We start from the raw sequence: 19,244 nt of genomic DNA, 5'->3' as shown, positions 1-19,244 counted from the left end.
GGCAAACTTGGGCAGTATCTGATATAAAGAGACAGGCACACAATTTTCCACGATGATAACGGTGCTTTTCGAGAGGAGCAAGTGTTGACTGTTGCTAAACTCTAAATTTGAAATAAGAAACTGAGTTGGCTCAGCCAGGCACAGTCAAGAAAAGATGTACACAGACACTGCTGAGAAGGCAAGGACAACTCCAAAAGCCGGATCCAATTTCTGGTCTTGGCATGTTGAATCATATCTCATTAGAGGAGAGAGGGAGTTGGCAATAACTGATTGTACGCTGGCCCAACCATCTGTAAATTACACGGGCCCACGTTGTCACCTAAATCTGCAGGGAAATTTCGGTGATCACGGAAGGTGGAAGCCCTGGGAAGGCTTCTCTGCAAATCCTTCTCTGTGTCGAACATCATGTTTACAGTCTGAGCAATGGTGCAGAGTGAACTGATTGTCAAGGAAAATGCATTAACTGGCATCAAGCAAGGGAAAAAAAGCCCCTGGGACAGAACTGACATGAGCGCAATGACCAGAGACTAAATTATCGTCTCCTTACGGTGGATGAAAAATCCTCCTCCTCGCTTGTTGTTTGGGTTGTAGCAGCAGCTGGAGACAATGACATAAAATACAAGCTAGCATTTAAATTATTCAAGTCTGGTAACTGCTAATAGTTTGCATGTATGATGGAAAGTGAATATGATGTATGATTTACATGTGAGTAAATTCTGAGCTGTGGGTTTTTAGATGTAATGTGTGTGAGGCAAGACAACGAAAGGAATTGGAGATAAGGAGACACTGGCCTTATCCTGGAGAGGCCGGGATTCCATGCGGTTTTAAGAGAAATCATATGACATCTTTTTACCTTGGTATCCAGGTAATCCTGAAGAATGATCAAAATATACAGCCAAAAGATCTGGAAGTTCAGATCCTGAGTCTGTCATCTACTAGCTGTGTGCATGTGGGCAAGTCACTGAATTTTTCTGGTCCTTGTGAAAAATGAGGTAAGAGGAGAGTCTTTTATAAGAGGATCATGGCTCAATGGAGAAAATGTGTGATTTCATAAGAAACCAGAATACATGGAATTATTTGTGGAAGTTCCTTGTAAAATAAAAAGGGTAATTACATATATTTGTTTTTCATTGTTTCTGCTGTGACCTACTCCACAGGGCAGTATGATGATGAGTTAAAATGTAGGGAATTCTTATGGAAAGCATGGTAATAGCATGGGGAGGCACTAGGATGTACAAGGAAAACCAAGACTTTGAACTGCATGAGTTTGCTTTGGAGCCCACCTCTAAAAACTACTTATTAACGGTTACCGCTACCTGAGGCATTCTTCACCTGGGGTCTGCGGACCTACGGGGCTCATGGATAGAACTCAGGAGATTTGTGAACCTGGATAAAAAAAAGTCCATCTTTACTTGCAGTCACCTCTAACTGAAACACAGCATCTCTTTCAATTACGAATACAGACAACTAATCATAGTACTTTGGGGTACCTATGACTTTGCACCCAGGGAAGCCACAGATATTTTGATATCACAGTAGAATTGTAACAGATATCTCAAATATTGTTTATATTCATCACTAATTCTAAGCTATTAACCCAGCACCTCAGCTTTTTTATTTAAGGCCTTAGTAAAGAAGCATGTTACTATATTGCAAATTGGTAATTTCAGTATTTTTACAATTTTATTTGAATATAATTGAGTTCTTTGTAATACTATATATTTTAGCTGATGAACTTAAAAACATTATTTTGGTAAATAGCCCATAGCCTTCACCAGCTCACCAGAGGGGTCCAAGGCACTAAAAAGGTTAAGAGTGTACACAGCCTCGCTGGAAATTCATTTTCTTAGGGGAAAAAGGAGAGAAGAGCTATGAGGCAGGGTCACTGTGAGATCACAGGTGACACAGAGAAATGCACTGCCCAGGGCCCTGCACACAGTAGGTGTTCAACTACCAGAAGCTAATCTGTGTTGAAAACTATGAGACAAGGGAAGTCATTTTCTGTATTACACATTTCATTCTTTTTTAACATGACACAGCGGCCATGAAATTGAGCTTTGGTCTTTTAAGGATTTAAGGTGGATGCTTCCTCGTGACTTGACTGTCTTCATCTGTTTGGGTTGGATGGCGGTGTGTGTTGTCTGGGCGCCACGGCCATGTGGCTCTCCTCCCTAGTCCAGACTGCTATTGCTGGAAACAGCCTACACACAGACCAGAGGTGAGAGTCCACACTGTGCCTGAGGATGGAGAGGTCTTTCTGGGGCCATGGGACTGACCCAGCTGCACTACTTTGAGCCAACGGGCAAGGTCTTGGCCATGGTAGCGGAAATGAGAGCAAGTTATTTAGAACCTGGGAACACGAAGCTTATTTTAAAGCTTGCCAGCGCAGGGGCCTTCAAAGGCAAGACTAGTCTTTAGGCTCAGCATAATGAACCTCAATGTGAGAAAATTAAGTCATGTTTCAACTTGAGTCCCAAATCAACACTCTCAGCAATATGAGAGCATCCCGCAAAGGGGAGTGCACTGGAGCCATGGAGGGAAGATTCATGGCCTTCTTAATTAACTCCAAGTTGCCGCACATAAGGGGAAAACGATAAATCAAGTAGATTACTGCCAGTGATCTGAATTTCCAAATGAAATAAGAGAGGTGCAGCGCCTTGAGTCATTTTGTAAATGTGTACGATGGAGGGGGATCTCCAAGGTCATCCCTGATGTTAAAATTCACCACCCCTGACAACAGTCCCTTGAATGCATTTCATACCACAGGCAAAATACTCGCCACGTTGTCAGGTGTAAAGAAGCAAGAAACAGAAAGGAGAATGGAACACGTAACAGGAGGGCAACATAAGACACACGTGTAAAACTATGATTGTTAGTCACACACTTATTCAAGACATATTTACTGAGCACCTGTGATGTAACAGGCACTGTTCCAAAAGCTGTGGATTTAGTGACAGCCAAGGTAAAGTCCCTGCCCCTCAGGGAGCTCCCATTCTCCAGGGGGAGCCAGGTACCAAACAACAAGATAACTCATTAAACTGTGACTTCAGGTGGTGTTAAGTTACATGAGCAAGAAAGCAGAGGAAGGGCACAGAGGGGGTGGATAGGGAACTATTTCAGTTGGCGGTCGGGAAGGCCTGCTGTGCGGGTGACATCTGACCAGACACCTGCAGGAGGGGAGGCAACCGCATGAAGCTCTGATGGAGGGAGAGCACCCCAGCAAGGATGAGAGCTGGGAGCAGGATGAGCTTGCCGAGCAGCACTGGGCTGGTGAGAGGTGAGGCTGAGAGGTGGGGGTGCCCATCACAGGGCCTTGTTAGCCATGGGGAGGAGCTTCATTTTTAACTCCAAGTGCAGTAGGAAGCCACAGATGGGAGAGGGAGGTGACCCAACTTAAAGAGTCTACTAACGTAGAAACACAAGCAATGAAATATTGGCCTGTAGAATAAACCGGGATTAATCCACATGGCAGCATTGTTACTAGTGGCAAAAACCACATACACATACAAACAAACCTGGAAACAACCCCAGTGCCCACCAATCAGTAGTGAAAGAATTGAACTGTCATACATCCATATCTTAGAATTTTATGTAGGTATTAAAAAGAATGAGTTAGAGCTACCTCTAACATAGACCTAGAAAGACATAACATGGAAAAACAAAAAGAAGTATTATATATTCCTTTATTATTTATTTATTTTAGGCTCCCATTTTTTATAAAAACAAATGTTACCAACAACCAAACCCCTACATACATGTCTGCACCTGAGTTAAAATGTAGCTGGATACCCAATGTAATGTGAACATTGGTTACTTTAGGGCAAGAAGCTTATTGGGAAGTTGAGGAGACAAGAGAGAAGCTACTGATCTTACATACATTTGTACACAATTTTATGAGCCAATGGTCACAGCTAAGTGTGTTAGTGCTGTGATTTTGGAAAAGGAGTGTAAAAAATTTAACAATTCCTTCTGGGACCATGGAGAACTTTCATAAAAGAGGCAGCATTAAAAGTCAATCTTGAAGAGCAGAATTGGCACAGGGAGGGTAAGAGCAGAGAAAAGGGAGGAACCCAGCAAACTGAGGGCAAGACATGGAAGGTTTCTGTATGTGGGGCACATGGACTGATACTCTGGGTAAATCTTCTGATGGCAGGGTAGAGGCAGGCAGGGAGACTAGTGAGTTCTCGGGACAATCTGAAACAGGACGTTGGAGTCTCAAGGAAGGACAGTAGCAGGGGAAACGTTCTAAAGGTGATTAGGATGCAGATGTTACAGATATGCTGCCTGGTTATTTGGAAATGGGAGTGAGGGAAAGAGATGGATAGAAGGGAATTAACTCCAAGCTTTCTAGACTAGTGAATGGATAAGTATCATGAATCCAAAAAGGAGAAGGCAGTTTGGAGGGGGATGTGAAATAATGGGCCCAGCACTGGAGGAGCTGAGCCTGTACTGAACATTCATGTCCCAACAGGCAGCGAGAAATGAGAATTGGAGGAAACCTCGGATTAGGAGACAGAAGTCCTCTCCACAGAGGTGACAGCTCAATTCCAGGAATGGAGTGAATACAGATGGAAAAGCAAAGTACCAGGGACAAAACTTGGGAAGAAGCCTCTATCTGTGTGGCAAAGAGGTAAGAGAAGAATCAGGAAAGAACTGGTTAATGGACATAAGGGAGCAAAGGGTTACAATAAAATCCAGGAAATGGGTTTCTACAAAGGGGAAAAAAAGAAAATCTAAGACCATTTCTAGATGGTTTCTATATCAGCAAATCTTTTTCAACCTGTAACAAGTCTGAAGATTTTGAAAAAATGTAATGCAGCTTTGAAGTGGGCTTAAAGATGCATAAAAAGAAGATCAGCCATAAATACTTACGGGTAGACATAAGAAAGGCTAAAAAATGGCCTGACACGAGTTGTATAAGCAATCTGTTTTGAAACACCGATTGCCCTAAGAATAAATGCTAGACAAGTTACACAAGGAGGCCCACTACCCAAAAAGTGAATCATATCACCCAGCCCTGCCGAGACTCTCCTCTCCTAACGTGTTTTATGCCAGCAGCACAAGCTAATTCTGTCGGAGCAAGCCAAAATGTCACATAAGGGCTCTTTCCAGCCTCCTGGTGTCTCTTGAGAATACATGGTTTTTGCAGAACACAATGAGAAAGCCAAATCAGGTTAGAGATATTACAAAGAAAATCTGGCAGGCAGCCATCTCGGCTTTGTTTCAACTGATGTCCATAAAAACACAGGTTAAGAAAATGGTAGCACAATGTCTGGTGTTTGAGATCTAACAGTATGCAACATGTTTATGGTGTGCATTAGGCTACAAACTTCAGCTGGGCCTGGGGCACACAGCAGAACCTCAGACCTGATGGACAAAGGAGGGAAATAGGAAACTATGTCCTGTACTGTAATAAATATGATTGCTCTCAGAAGACCACAAACAGGTGGTTTCATGGAAAGAAAAAAAAAAAAAAGACAAAATACTGCTTTCAGATTAAAAAAAAAATCATATGCTTCAGGCTTGTTTGTATAAAATAAATAGAAGGCCAGTACACACTTGGCCAATTACAGCACTTTTTATGAGGCTATGACTGACTATAATCTGGCAAAAATGAGTCCAACTGAAACAGCAAGAGTGAGGGTTGGGGGGAATTAGATGAGGTTTTGGAGTGGGAATGAAAGTGAGAAAGAGGAAGAAAGCTTTCATTAAGCAGTTCACATTCTGGTAGGAGGATTTAAAAATAAAGCATCCAGACTGATTTTATTTTCATTCAAAACAACCTCTTATTTAGTGTATTTTTCCTTTACGTTCTTGAACACATTTAAAATGACTGCTTTCAAGTCTTTGTTTCCTAAATATAACATCTGAGCCATCTTAGGGAGGGTTCTCTATTGACTGCTTATTTTTCCTTGTCTAAGAGGAAGATGTTCTGTGTCTTTCATGTCTAGTAATTTTTCATTGTACATTAGACATTGTGTATCTGATTCATTCCTATGAAGACTATTGATTTTTGTTCCAGCAAGCAGTTCAATTTCAGGCTGATCATGCTGAACTTGTGCAGGCCGTGGGTCTCACTTGTAGCTGCTGATCTTTGGTAGGGCTCACAGTCTTACCCTGAACAATTCTACCCTTAGCCATGGACACAAAGGACCTCATATAGACTTTTGTGGCCCATTTCTGCACAGATCCCTCATCTCCAGTCCCCCTGTATTAGATTCCAGCAGGTTTAGTTGCCCCAATATGACATCTCTCTCCTTGGGTTCCAGCTCACTCCACTGCAGTAAGGAAAATGTCCTCAGTCAGTGAGCCAGAGGACCAGAGAGCTCCCCTCCTAAGTTTCCTTTCTCCCAGGGATTACAGTCCTGCACTGCCTATTGTCCAGAGCCTGAAAACCATTGTCTCATACATCTATCCAGGTGTTTATGGTAGGAGAACTAGTGAGGGTCACTGTTTAGCATATTTTTACGCTGCATTCCATACGAATGCTGAGTAAGAGTTGAACACCACTCCATTTTCATTACATAGTCTTCTCAATGCACCTGGAAAGTACAGGCTCCTGGTTTCTCACAGAACTGTCCCTAGATTCAGTGACTTATTCACCCTCTCATTCACTCATACACAAAGTGATTTAATTCTAGCAACCCCCAACTGGTACATGAAGAGCTAGTCCCATCAGATGCTTCAAGAAAATGTGCTCTGGGATCAGGTACGTAGGAGAATTATAGTATCCCTTCGGGAGACTTAAAACGCATATCAGCATAGGAGAGGGTCTGATTAAATCCTGTGGCAGAGAAACCTACGTTATTTAACTCAGGATTTCCCCAACAGAACCGTTTTGTGAATAAATGAGTTTTGTCTGTCCTTCTGTGTGTGTGTGTGTGTGTGAGAGTGAAAGAGACGGGGAGAGAGAGAGAGAGAGAGAGAGGAAGAGAGAGAGAGAGAAGCTAGCAAACAGCCCATTGGAATTACTGTTCTATGAAACCCATTTTAGAATCTGCTAGCTTAATAGCAAACACTAAGCTAAATAGAAACCCATTTTTAGAGGAGGTCAAACCCAACTACTGCTGTGCCAACAGTGCAGGGAGCCTTACAAAGAGAGTCTGAGTAGACCTATGATTCAGTAATAAGAGAATATTAAATTTTTATAAGGTACAAAATGACAAAAGATTGAGTGCCAAGAAGGTACTCATTTGCATCTGGGCATAATATTCCTTTACAGCTGACACCAAAATGGCATACACATTTTAACAATTAAAAGTTAATTTGGACACTCCAATTATTGTAATAAAACCATATATTTTGTAAAGAAAATAGTATAGTTAAGAGCCATGGCCGTGTTTGTTATCATGTCTTTAAGTTAGTTTACCCATTTCTGGGGAGACACAAGTTATTAATAAGCTATCCTGTCACCTCAAGACAGTGACCTGACCTGTATTCACAATAACCTGAAGGAAACACCCATATGCAGCCCAGTGCTTCTCATCAGCCTCTGTAAGGAGACTCACTTGACTTCACCCTGCAGCTCACTTACCACCTGCCTACTGGTGACAGGTGGTGGAGGACTGTTTCCTGAGCCCTCATGGTGCTCTGCCCTTTCCTCCCGATTGAAGATGCTAAGGCCTCGTTCCCTACTCCAGCTGACACCTGCTATGCTAGGCTTGCATGTTCAAGCCAGTTTCCTGGTGGCAATGTATCACTTAGGAGTGCCTGGTTACCTCTCTCATAGCATTTTCAGCTTCTACATGATAGTTACTCTTATTTTTATGTCTTTCTGCATCCCCTCTGCCCAGCTATCCACCCTGTTTTTCCAATGTTAGTTGTCCAAATCCTCCACTTAATTTCCTAAGCTAGTACTTAACTCTCTGATATCCCAACAAGTCAGGTTGTACAGCGATTAGAAAGCCAGGTTCTGGAGCCTAACTGTGCAGGTTTGAACCCAATACTCCCTCACTGTACCACCTAAGGCAAGTTACTTAACTTCTCCTCTGAGTCTCAACTTCTCATGTAAAGTGGAGATCATCAGAGTATCTCCTTCATGTGCTCACAGTGAAGATTAAATGAAATAAGCAATGTAAAAAAAAATGCTTAGCATATAGCTCAAGGCATAAAAAGAGTTGAGTTTGCTCTTTCTAGTATTATTTCCTCTATATTCTCTCTTTCATCCAAAATCTTGTTTTTTCCTTGCCCTTCATATCCTTTTTTCCAGGAGTATAAATATTATACAGACTAAGCAATTAAATTTCCTATTACATGAACTTGTCATTGTTCCTCATGTCACAAAAATTAACTTCCTATCCTTAACAGTCATATCCATCTTTTTTTCCCCAAACTATTCCTACAACCCCCACTAATTCAATCTCCCTCTTTTTCTCATTAAACTATTTTTATTTTAAAATCTGCTCAGATGTTGTAACAGAACTGCTTTTAAAGGAATTAAAGTTTTATTCAACACATGATGTTCGAGAGTAAAGCAAATTAAAATGGCTATAAATGAAGGCTCCAATTTCTACTCAATTCTTTTTTTAATCCAAAAAGTTAGCTCCATTTTAAGAACCCTAACTGTGATTTCAGTCAATGCTATTGCCAAAGAAAGTTTCATCTCAATTTTGAGATGCCCAAAAGAACATTAGAGTTGCATAAGCAGATATATGAGCAGAGAAATATTAATGCTTTTCCTGTCTTCACTGCTCAGAAAAATTAAGAATTTATTTCCCCTTGAGGTTTAAGGAAAAAAATCTTACTTGTTCAACTTTGTTTTTTAAATAGTACTCTTTCTGCAGGATATTGCCATCAAGCTGACTTTCCCTCTCATTACCTAACCCTTATTACTCTTTTCTTGAATGTGTACAGGCTTCATGTGAATTCCAATATGTTTCCCTCCTGTGTCAAAGGCCCTTAAGACTCCTTTCAGCATTTTTTCCCCCGTGGCCAGACCCGGCTTCCTCCTTGCAGCTCTCCATTGGTCAGCTCTCTTTTTCATTTGCCAGGTGTTTATTTATCACCTACAAACCAATATCCAGAGAGTCTACCATGTGTTGAGTCCTATGTTATGAATGTGGCACTGTCCACCAAGGGTTGTCAGTAACCTGGGCAACCTTCCATACGCAGTCCTTCTCTTGACCTAAAGATCACTAGCAACCCCCTACATATGTCTGCTTCTCTACTAGCTAGGACATGTTGGGGCGAAGTCTCCATTTTCTCAGGCCTCTAAATACAACGTGTCCAGTTCAAGACACATCTTCTCCAGATTCAACTTCTGGTTGGTAGCAAACAAAGAAGACAGAGGAACCTGTGAAATGACATCTTGGAGACAGCCAAAAGAACACCCAGAAGGCAGGAGCTTTCTGGGGGATGCTGGCTCATCCCTTTGACAAGTCACTGTCAATGAAAGGAACTGTGCCAGGTTAAAAGCTTGCAGGGCAAAACATCCAGGTGTGATGTGATGTTCTGGATTGGAGACTGGGTTAGACAAACAGCTATAACGGACTTGTTTAGATTGTCTGGGGAAACCTGCACGTGATCAGGGTATTAGATTAGATGCAGATGTACTGAAGTGGACAAGTAGAGATCAGTGACTAAAGAGCAGGCTGCAAAACCACACATACAGCTTATGGTTAAAAATTCCACGGTATTTTATACTTATTTATTTTTCAAATTGAAGTATAGTTGCTGTTACATACTATTTTTCCAAAGTGATCAGAAAAATATGTGTTAAGGTGTTACCAGTAGTGATATCTGGGTGGCAGGAATGTGAGGTTTTAATAAAACAATTTTTTGTTTGGTTACATTTTCTAATTTTCTACAATGCCTGTATACGGCTGTAATAATAAAAAGTTATTTTTTCACATGACTCATTTTCTCCCAGAAGACTTATCTCGGAAATTTCACACCCATTGACTACACCGTGACTCTCTAGGATTCGAGCACATCCTAAGCACAGTTTATGCTAAACTATCACACTCGATTCAAGTTCTCTGGTGGTTTTTTGGTCTGTGGCCCTTGTCTGAATTCTCCGACTGGAGTCCCCAATCACACCTGACAGAGTATTTCTTTAGTGAGTATAATGCCTGTGTAATTAGTAGATTCCTGCTGCCAACATGGCTGATAATATAAACAGGAAGAATGAATGTGAAAAATCTCAGACTCATTAGGATAAGAAGGAGTGGTACATGAATTTGCATATACACAGGTAACATATTTTACCCTAAACACAATAGCCACACTACTAAAAAGTGTCCTATTCAATACCACAATTAATCTATAAGACTATCCTATTCAATATTAGTAGGCTAATTAACATACATTACATCCACATAATTCTAATATATAGACTTTTCAAAACCTATACTAATCTCTGGAAACAACACAGGTTTTGTGAGAAATTCAGATAAGTACATACATCTTTATTTGTATCTAATGTGATTTCGAAGGTGTTCTCGTAAAACTTCTCAAAAATTATGGGTAATAAAAAACTGCAGATATTTTATCTAACTTCCAGGAAAGGCTGATAAGTAGGAAACCCAAAGGAGATGTGCAAATAGATGTTTACGTTAATGAATCCTTTCAAAAACTTGCTTCATAAAAGAACTTAGAACTGAGCACAGCGACTCCAATTCAAAGCCCTGCCCAGACAACATTTAAGTAAATTTTCTAAAAAGGCATTAAAATGAAACAGTACAGATTTAATTCATCCCTAGCTTTCCAAGTCAGACCCTGAACCTCAGGTCTGGTACCAAGAAACTAAAAACACTCTTCGCCTTATATAAAAACGCGACAGTCAATAGAAATTCATGCACTGAATTACGAGCAGAGAATTTTTCATTCCCATTAAAAACTAGTTTTACTTTTCCTTTGCCTTTTTCTCTTTGGGGGTGGGGGTAGGGGGAGGATGTGTTTTCTTAACATAAGTTGATTTAAGGTTCTCTTCAAAAATCCCTGTCTCTCTAATTATTTGAGTTGGCTGTAACACCAAGTCCTCTTTTAGACCCGATATATCAAGTTCTAACTGTTCTCTAAAGTTGTGCTCACACATTTAGTTTCAGTAAAAATGCATGTTGTTCTATACAGAAGGGGTCAGTTGCTGAGAATGTTTACCAAAAGATGAGCTGCTACTAAGTAACTCTGATATTAAATTATTTCAATTTGCTATATATCCTGATATATGCTGATATTTCAACAATGTTCTGAATTCATAAAGCACCTCTTCACCCCAGGGTTTAAAAGTTTCATTCGAAAATAAATCCATTAATCTCCCAAACTGCCCTATGAAGTCAGAAGAGTATACTCTAACTCTGCATACAAAATACTTCCAGAATGAGCTTATAAATCAGTCATGTTTTCAACCATATGAACAGAGAACTACAACCCTTCCTCTTCCCAACAGAGAAACAAGAAAATTCCATATAGAGGTTGACTTTAAATAATCTCCTGTAAATATTTTAAGACTGAAAACATTTTTTCTACCCTGTTAAAAAGACACATTTCAAAAATAAACATGCGGCAGATACGAGGTTGCTATAAATTCTGAAAATGGCTTACCTATTAATGTAACTGAGGGCAACATAGGTTGGCTGCTGTAATTCTTGTTTTTCTAAAACACGTGGATCTGTATCTGAAATAAAAACACAATTATGATTTTTCAGCTTTTGCATCAGAATATACGAGGCTACCTAACCTAAAATAACAGAGGCTAAAGAGAGAAAAAGATTAATTTAGTATACCTCTTTTTAAAGAAAACTCTGTCAGCAAAGCACAATCATTTGTTCATTCATTCATAAATAACAAGATATTGCATTACTTTTCAAGAGAATTCCAAACATCAACAGTGATAAAATGTCCATCTGTCACACAAACTCTTGCACAATCCCCCTCATAAATATTGGTTTTCACTGCTTACAGTTACAATGTTGGCATGGTTTTTGGTGGTTAATCGGCCTAAGAAAGAAAGTCTCTGTTAATTATGCTCACGTCAATGCTGGAACAAATTAGTTGCTATTGGAAAACTCCATCAATTTGAAAATCTACTGAGTATTGTTCTTATTCACTGAACGCTTTTCTGGGTTTGGATTCACATTCTGGAGAGCAACGCTTCTCCTTTTTAATTGTATAATGAATGTATTTTCTAGACTCTCAATCAGAAATTCTCATGCTGGTGCAGAATCCACAAACACCACATTCATCAGAGGGTTTTTTTTCCCCCTTTAAGAGAGAGAATTCAACACCATAGCAACCTTCCCTAATGGTGCATCTCCAACACAGCACCAAAAATGCACTTTTCACAAGTAGAAATGTTTTCTCAAACCTCTTACATAGAGAAACAATTGTGGTAAATATATGCAAAAACGATGTTCCTACAGTAAGACTATAAAGAAAAGAAACTGAACACGTTTTTGTTTTCTTAGAGAAAGGTTCAGACATTTCACACCGATTTCTTTTCATTACAGCCGCGTTTAAAACTATCTCATTATTAGAACTCTTCCAGCTGCACTTGGCAATAACACCTTCTTTGATGTAATGACAGATGTTGTTTCAAGCACCTTTGTACGGGAAATGCTCACTGCACGTGGTAGATGTAAGACGCACATGCTGACTCCACAGTGCCTTCACAGGCGAGGGGGGAGGGGGTGCAGACACAGTGGCACAGATCACGGGGGAGTAAAAATGACAGCATAAAAATCAATTTGCAATGCTTTCCATCCCTAGACTAAAACCGGACAGTAGTGGCAATTTTATTCTTGGTGTTAAAGTTAAAAATCTCATGTTCCCTTTATTGTTTTTCCTATGCCAAGAATTTCAGGGACATACTATTCAGAAATCCCGCTTCCTGGGTCTTTGCCATCGCAAGTCCATGAAAGCCAAATTCTGAAACAAGAGACAAAGGTTCTCTGAATGGCTCCATCAAGTCGGGTCTCAAGGTTTTGGCAGAGCCAGTGAGAATACATCAGTAACTCAGCGTTTCCTCTCCCTCCTACAATGATTACATAGGCAACTGAGACAGATCACTGGCCTACAGATACAACCCACAGTTCTCTAAATACACGGAAACCACTCTTCAAGGGAACTAGTTTTAAAACACAACCTTTGCTCACACTCATCTAAGTTTGCCGGAGCCGCAAAGTATATCCATGCTGCTGAGAGGAATGCTTTGTGTCCCCCGGAGAGGAGTCAGTAGAACAAGGCTCACTGGGGAGAGGTGTTCTATCCCCAGAAGCGTCCACTGGGATGCTGAGTGGGCCATGTGTGCAAATGGTGACTGACAGACCAATCCTGCAAGGTCTTTGCAGGCGCTTTAACGAGGTAAGAAACAAGAGATTAGAGACAAAACCCACGAAAATGAAAATAAAAAAGAGGAAGACAAGAAAGAACATGGCAATGACTGCAAATGTCTGGAAGATTTCTCAAGCACTCACAAAACAGTTTCACCTCAAGTTTAGGCACTGATGACCGAGACACTTGGCTTCTGAGACAGGGACCTGAACCTGATTACTGAAATGCATCTCTTCACAGAGACATCTGGTGCATGATTATATCAGGTATATTATTTTGAAAGAAAAGAGCACTGCTTTGAGTCTAAAATGTGTGGATAAAGGGGAAGAGAGTTCAGAGCCCAATAAACATTTTTATGTTTTCCACTGTCGCCTGTATTCCTGTAACCAAAGTTTAGTCTAACAGTATTCCCACAAACCATCTTCTAAAGCTTTGTTTCCAAATTGTATAATTTCTAAAATATTTGAAATACAACCTCTCTAAGCTACCTTGACTTATTTATTTTTATTAGCGCACATGCATGTGTGTTCTTGTACACCTACACACAGACACACATTTGCATTATTCTCTTCTTCACACTCCAGTACCTCTTTGGGGAAGGGGAAGAAAGCATATTATATAAAATTCTACAGTTCTCTGACGTCCATGCAAATAAATGGTGTTGGCCACTGACATTCACATGAACTGCATCTTTAAATCTTGTTTCACAAAGAATTAAGAATGTTTGCATTCTATTTGCAAGGCTTTGAAATACTGCTTTCTCACTTTGTTCCACCACCTTCCATAACCTATGCCTGACTCATGCTCACATATTCTCAAATTATGAGTGGTGAAATGGGCTCCCAGAAGCTTCTAAATGCCACTCTCTCTGTAAACACCACACGGAAGCTCCTCAGGGAGGATTCTCCTGTTTTTCTAGAAGGCGGACTCCAGTAAGGACAAGAAAGTTGAACTTCCAGACAGACGTCCACCAGGCCTGAAACATCTTTTTCACATTATATGTATCCTTGGGCGACCTTTAGAACATCTATTAAAGCTTTGCATTCTTAAAACGAAATTAGGCACTTGGTGTCCACAAACCAGGAGAAGCCTGCACAAGTGCTACTGGGTGCAAAGCATCAGCTGCTGGTCACTCGTAAACATGAGCACCACCACTCGCCTCCTGGCTGACTGGTGTGCGGGGATCGTGGCTCACCACTTTATGGATTTAATTACGCTGCTGAGCCCTTTACATTCAGTATAAGTATAACAGCTGCCTTCATGATTCCTCCCCTCCTGGCGGAAAAGTAACTGATGTTAAAAACTCTCTACATGAAAGGATTAGAGTGACAGACTAGGGTTTTCACCTCAGGATGACGGAGACTGAAGGCCATAATCAGAGTGACCTGGAGACGGTATGCGTTGGAGATGACTGACTACAATAAAAAGAAATTCCTTATACCATGGGCCACACCACTTTTTTTTGCATAAGTTGCTACAATAAGAAATGTGCTATGAATTGCAATGGTCACAGCACACAATCTCCCCCAGATATTTCTCTGGCTTGTTTACGGCACTGATAACAACGTGAACCTGAAAAATGGTATTATTTCATTCTTTTTTATGGCACAAACTACTATATATAAAATAGATAAACAACAAGGTCCTACTGTAGAGCACAGGGAACTATATTCAATATCCTGTAATAACCCATAATGAAAAAGAATATATATGTATATGTATAACTGAATCATTATTCTGCACACTAGAAACTAATGCAACCTTGTAAATCAGCTATATTTCAATAGAAAAAAAAATGTGAAGCCAGAACACTAGCTACTACTGCCTATAGATAATATCCAACCCAGGATAAGGTCTGTGGGATAGAAACACTTGCATTTTTAATAGCCACGTGATGTTCCTTCAACTGGCAAGTGGCAAGAAAGTGAGCACTCCCAGTATGCAGCTATCTACAGCCCATATAACAACACTCTGCCACTTTTATATCACAAAGAAGTGACAGTAAGATAAACCCAAACTTTCTCAGTAGGGCAGGGCACAGCGAAAAAAAAGCAGAGAGACGGCTGTTTTCTGTCTCATATCACCCCCTGCACACTCACAGATTTCAAGCTGACTGAAGGCTAAGAGAATTCAAATCTTAACGGGTATTTTAAAATACCCAAGCAATAAAAACCTATCAACTTACTTCAAAGTTTCTCAAACACAGCGTGCTCCCAAGCAGACGGCAATGTACCTCTTCCACCATTCTCATTTCGGGGTAACAGCTTGCACGCACAGCTCTACAGTAAGGACTAGACACACAAAGTGGGAGCTTTCTGCAGCTCACATGGTCCTACTGACCTGGGTTTTATAGATTCAATTAAGTGGCAAAGGGCTCAATGTCGCAGCACCAGCTCCCATTACTTCTCAAGTAGTGAAGGAGGAAAGCCAGGCAGATGGCAGAAATAGGAAAGGACAGACTTCAAACCCTTTTCAGTAGGAACTAGAGTTAAATATAATCAAAGAAGGGCAAACAACACATCTTGTTCGATCAGGGAGGCCTGTGTTCATCAGCTCTGCTGCCTCTGGTATTGGGAACCAATGGCAACCAAGTCTCTGGATTTGGGAATCTACGTTGAGTCTTTCATAGTGCTATCTTCAAGCTTGCGTGAAAACTCTTATCAAGGTTGTTTTCTGGGTTAACTGAGGCTAACTGATGAGCTTATAGGCTTTGGCTATGCTTTAACTAGTCTACATTGCTAGGATTTTATATACCTGGAATTAGTTTCAATTTAACAAAATCGGAAAGCAGCCATACTACTGATCAACTGGACTAATGAGACCTCTATCCGCAATGAGCTATCTGCAGGAGGGGGTGGGAGGGCAGCAGTGAGGAGGGAATATGGTATCAAGCCCCCTTGAGGCCTTCTTCAAATTCTATATCCTCCAAACACCAGGCTTAGTGTGTAGGGCAACAGTGGGAGGCTGGAGACGATGTGGGTGGGCAGGCAGTGGGCGACTTACAGCCCTGGAAGACCTTGGGGAGGCAAAGGCCCACCCAGCCAGATGAGTGCTATAGAAGCTCTTGGATGGAAACCCCACTTTTCTTTGGACTCACTTGGTAGTAATTAATGGGCACAGTGTGTTCTCAGTTTTCCGCCCTGCAACAGTTGGAACTCATAAAGCTACAGAGTTTTAGTTTACCCAGCAGAGCCTTCCGCAGCATCCCTGGCTGAGTATGTTCATCCCTCCTCCTTTCTCTGCACCACCTCATTCCCAGCACCACCCAGCACTTGGGTCACTGCAGAGGCCAACTCTGGGTATATCTTTTCCCCTTTCCATGCTTCTCAACCATCTCAACTTCTTTCATCCCTCCAGCACTCAGCTCAGTGCCAGGCATGTAGGAGATGCACAGCAATTATTAAATGGATACACTAATTCTGTGATGAGAGAATGGAAACCTTTTGGTCAAACATGGCAGATGATCAAGGGCATTTGTTTCCTTCACCTGCCATAGCCCTACTAAGGTAGAAACAGAGGAATAATTAAAAAAAAAACAACAACAAAAACAGGGATAGAAAAAAGAAACGGGAGATGTCAGCAGACAAGTGATTTCAACCAGGGTTTTGGAAGATGGAAAACCCATCCAGGAGTGACAAGTGACCTAGACAGTAGAGGAAGCTACAGCCTTAAGTGCCTGCAGCGGGGAGACGCACATGCCAGGAGGTGGACCCCCTGTAGAAGCCCTGAGAAGCCCTGGACTTAGAGGTGCCAGGTACTGCAAACAGCAAGGGAAGGGAAGATTCAGGGCTGAAAAGAAAAGAATTGTTTAAAAGATTGGTTATCTACAGACACTGAGCCAGGAGACCAAGCACAGCGGAAGTAGAGGGGCAGTGGGGAGAACACAGCGCTGAAAACAAGGGGATTCGAGCGGAAATACACCTACTCTACTGGTCCCAAGTGGCAGCCAGTCAGGAGGATTCCTCTCTGATTAAGTGAAGTGGGCACAGGGATGAGATTGCCACATGCCGACATCTGGCGGTTCCCTGATTAAACAATCTCCCCGCAGAGAAGTCCATGGTCAACAAGCTTTATCCATGCCTCCATCCAGAGACTCCCATCAGCTTTTTATTGCCTCAGTCTTAAATGGGAACCAAGAACAGTCAAAGAACGATCATTAGGCATGTGAGGGAAAGTCTTGAACATGAATGGGAGATACCAAAACAAACAAATGGCAGGAGACAGGGAGACAAGAGCAAAGGAGCAGACAAATTGAGGCTTGGAAAGTTAAGTGACATGCCTATTTACACAAATCAAGTTAACAGCAGGGTGAGGACCAGAAGCCCTGCATCCTGAGGCCCATTAGCCCACCACTCTGACCATTAAAAAGGCTGCTCATCCTCTGAAGTCAATTCATTGCTACCATCCAGTTGTAACATTGGCCTCCATACAATCTTTAGAGCTTTCTTAAAAGGCCAGCAGAGTTCTGTTGTGACTTTCATTCCACTTTTAGGACTGAATTTTGATGAACCAACAATTTACAAAGACCAGCTTTTAATTCACAGCTAGTTTACTTCAGCTGCTGAAATAAATATTTCTTGCTGGCAACGGTCCTTTCAAAAATAAAAATGAAAAAAAAAAAACAAAAACAAAAACAAAACCCTACAATTGCACAGAACCAGCCTTTGAATGGATCAACTTTTCCTTCGTTTATAGACACGTCATTTGAAACTTTTCCCAAGCCGTAATTTCCATTACAGGGCAGTCAGTGCAAATTACAGTGAGATTCTTGCCTTTCCAAATTCAATGTGAAATCCAGATGCAGTTAAGTGTTGCTGTAAACTTTATGAGTTAAATATCTAAAAGTTGGGGATGCTGTGCAGTACAATAACACCATCTATTAAAAAGCATTCATGTTCCCATTTGTAGCCTGAGTTTTCCTCCACAAGTGAATGGATAAACATTATTCAACTAGGAGCCATTTGGACAACGCCCTAGGAGGCTCATTTATAAACAAACACAGCATTATGCAGCATTTCCAGTTTCCGGCATGGCCAGAGGGTTAAAGTTATAAGAAAGAGACAGTTCTGAGGAGGATGCTTTCTAACTCTTTACCAACCCATCAGACTCCTAGGGTCACTCATGACCACTTGAGAGTGGTACCTATTTTCCTTAAGTATAAGATGTGTTGTCTTATATGTCTGACACTATCTGTCCATACTCTGTAGCAGTGACAGGGTGTTATTTACCCATGCAAACTCTCACCCTGTTACTTGGGACAATAGAGACTGCCAGAGCCCATCATGGCTGTCAGGTATGCTTATGCAGTGACAGACAGGAGAGAAACACAGACTCATGCATAGTGACTGTCTAGTATATACAGATACTTACATAAAAATATATATACCAGTAAGCATAGATGTGCAGAGGGCTACAAAATGATGCAAAATTCAGAATAATGGTTGTGGGGGGAGCGGACAGAAAGGGCTAATCTGGGAAGGATTTACTGATGAACAGGAACTGAGCTGGGTTTTGAAGGAAAGGGGTTAGAAATAGGGAGTCGTTCATAGGTGAGATTAGGGGATCTAAAAATGGCGTGAAGTTTGAAGCAGAAAGCACAGGTGAGAAGCCTGTGCGTGGGCATTATGGAAAGGTAGCAGAGCTGAAGAGTCAATATTCATTAGTTATAAAATACTTATAGAGATACTTTAGAACAGTGGTTCTGAACTCTGGGCAATTTTGCCTCCCCCACCACCCTCCCCACGGGGCATTTGACAATGTCTGGAGATAATTCGGGGGAGGATGCTACTGGCATCTAGCAGCGGGTAGAGGCCAGGGATGCTACTAAACATTCTACAATGCACATACAGGACAGCAACCCCCACCCCCACATCCCAACAAAGAATTACCTGCCTAAAATGTCAACAGTTTAATGTCAACAAAATGCAGGGGTGGAGAAACCCTGCTTTAGAGCTCTATGAGTATTATGAGAATGG

The 19,244-nt window shown here is 41.3% G+C and overlaps 1 protein-coding gene across 2 annotated transcripts in view; it reads right to left on the bottom strand.

Moving 5' to 3' along the window:
* JAZF1 (JAZF zinc finger 1) overlaps positions 1-19,244 on the bottom strand; it is a 297,907-nt gene that overhangs the window by 116,781 nt on the left and 161,882 nt on the right. For both annotated transcript variants that reach the window (XM_031455104.2, XM_064487488.1), the window contains exon 2: positions 11,542-11,614. In XM_031455104.2, coding sequence (XP_031310964.2) covers positions 11,542-11,614 — 73 coding nt within the window. The remainder of the gene's footprint in view (positions 1-11,541; positions 11,615-19,244) is intronic.

Source organism: Camelus dromedarius, chromosome 7 (genome assembly GCF_036321535.1).
Source record: "Camelus dromedarius isolate mCamDro1 chromosome 7, mCamDro1.pat, whole genome shotgun sequence".
NCBI classification, from domain to species: domain Eukaryota; kingdom Metazoa; phylum Chordata; class Mammalia; order Artiodactyla; family Camelidae; genus Camelus; species Camelus dromedarius.
Note: the sequence above shows the minus strand (reverse complement) of the source record. Positions and strands in the feature narration are given on the sequence as shown.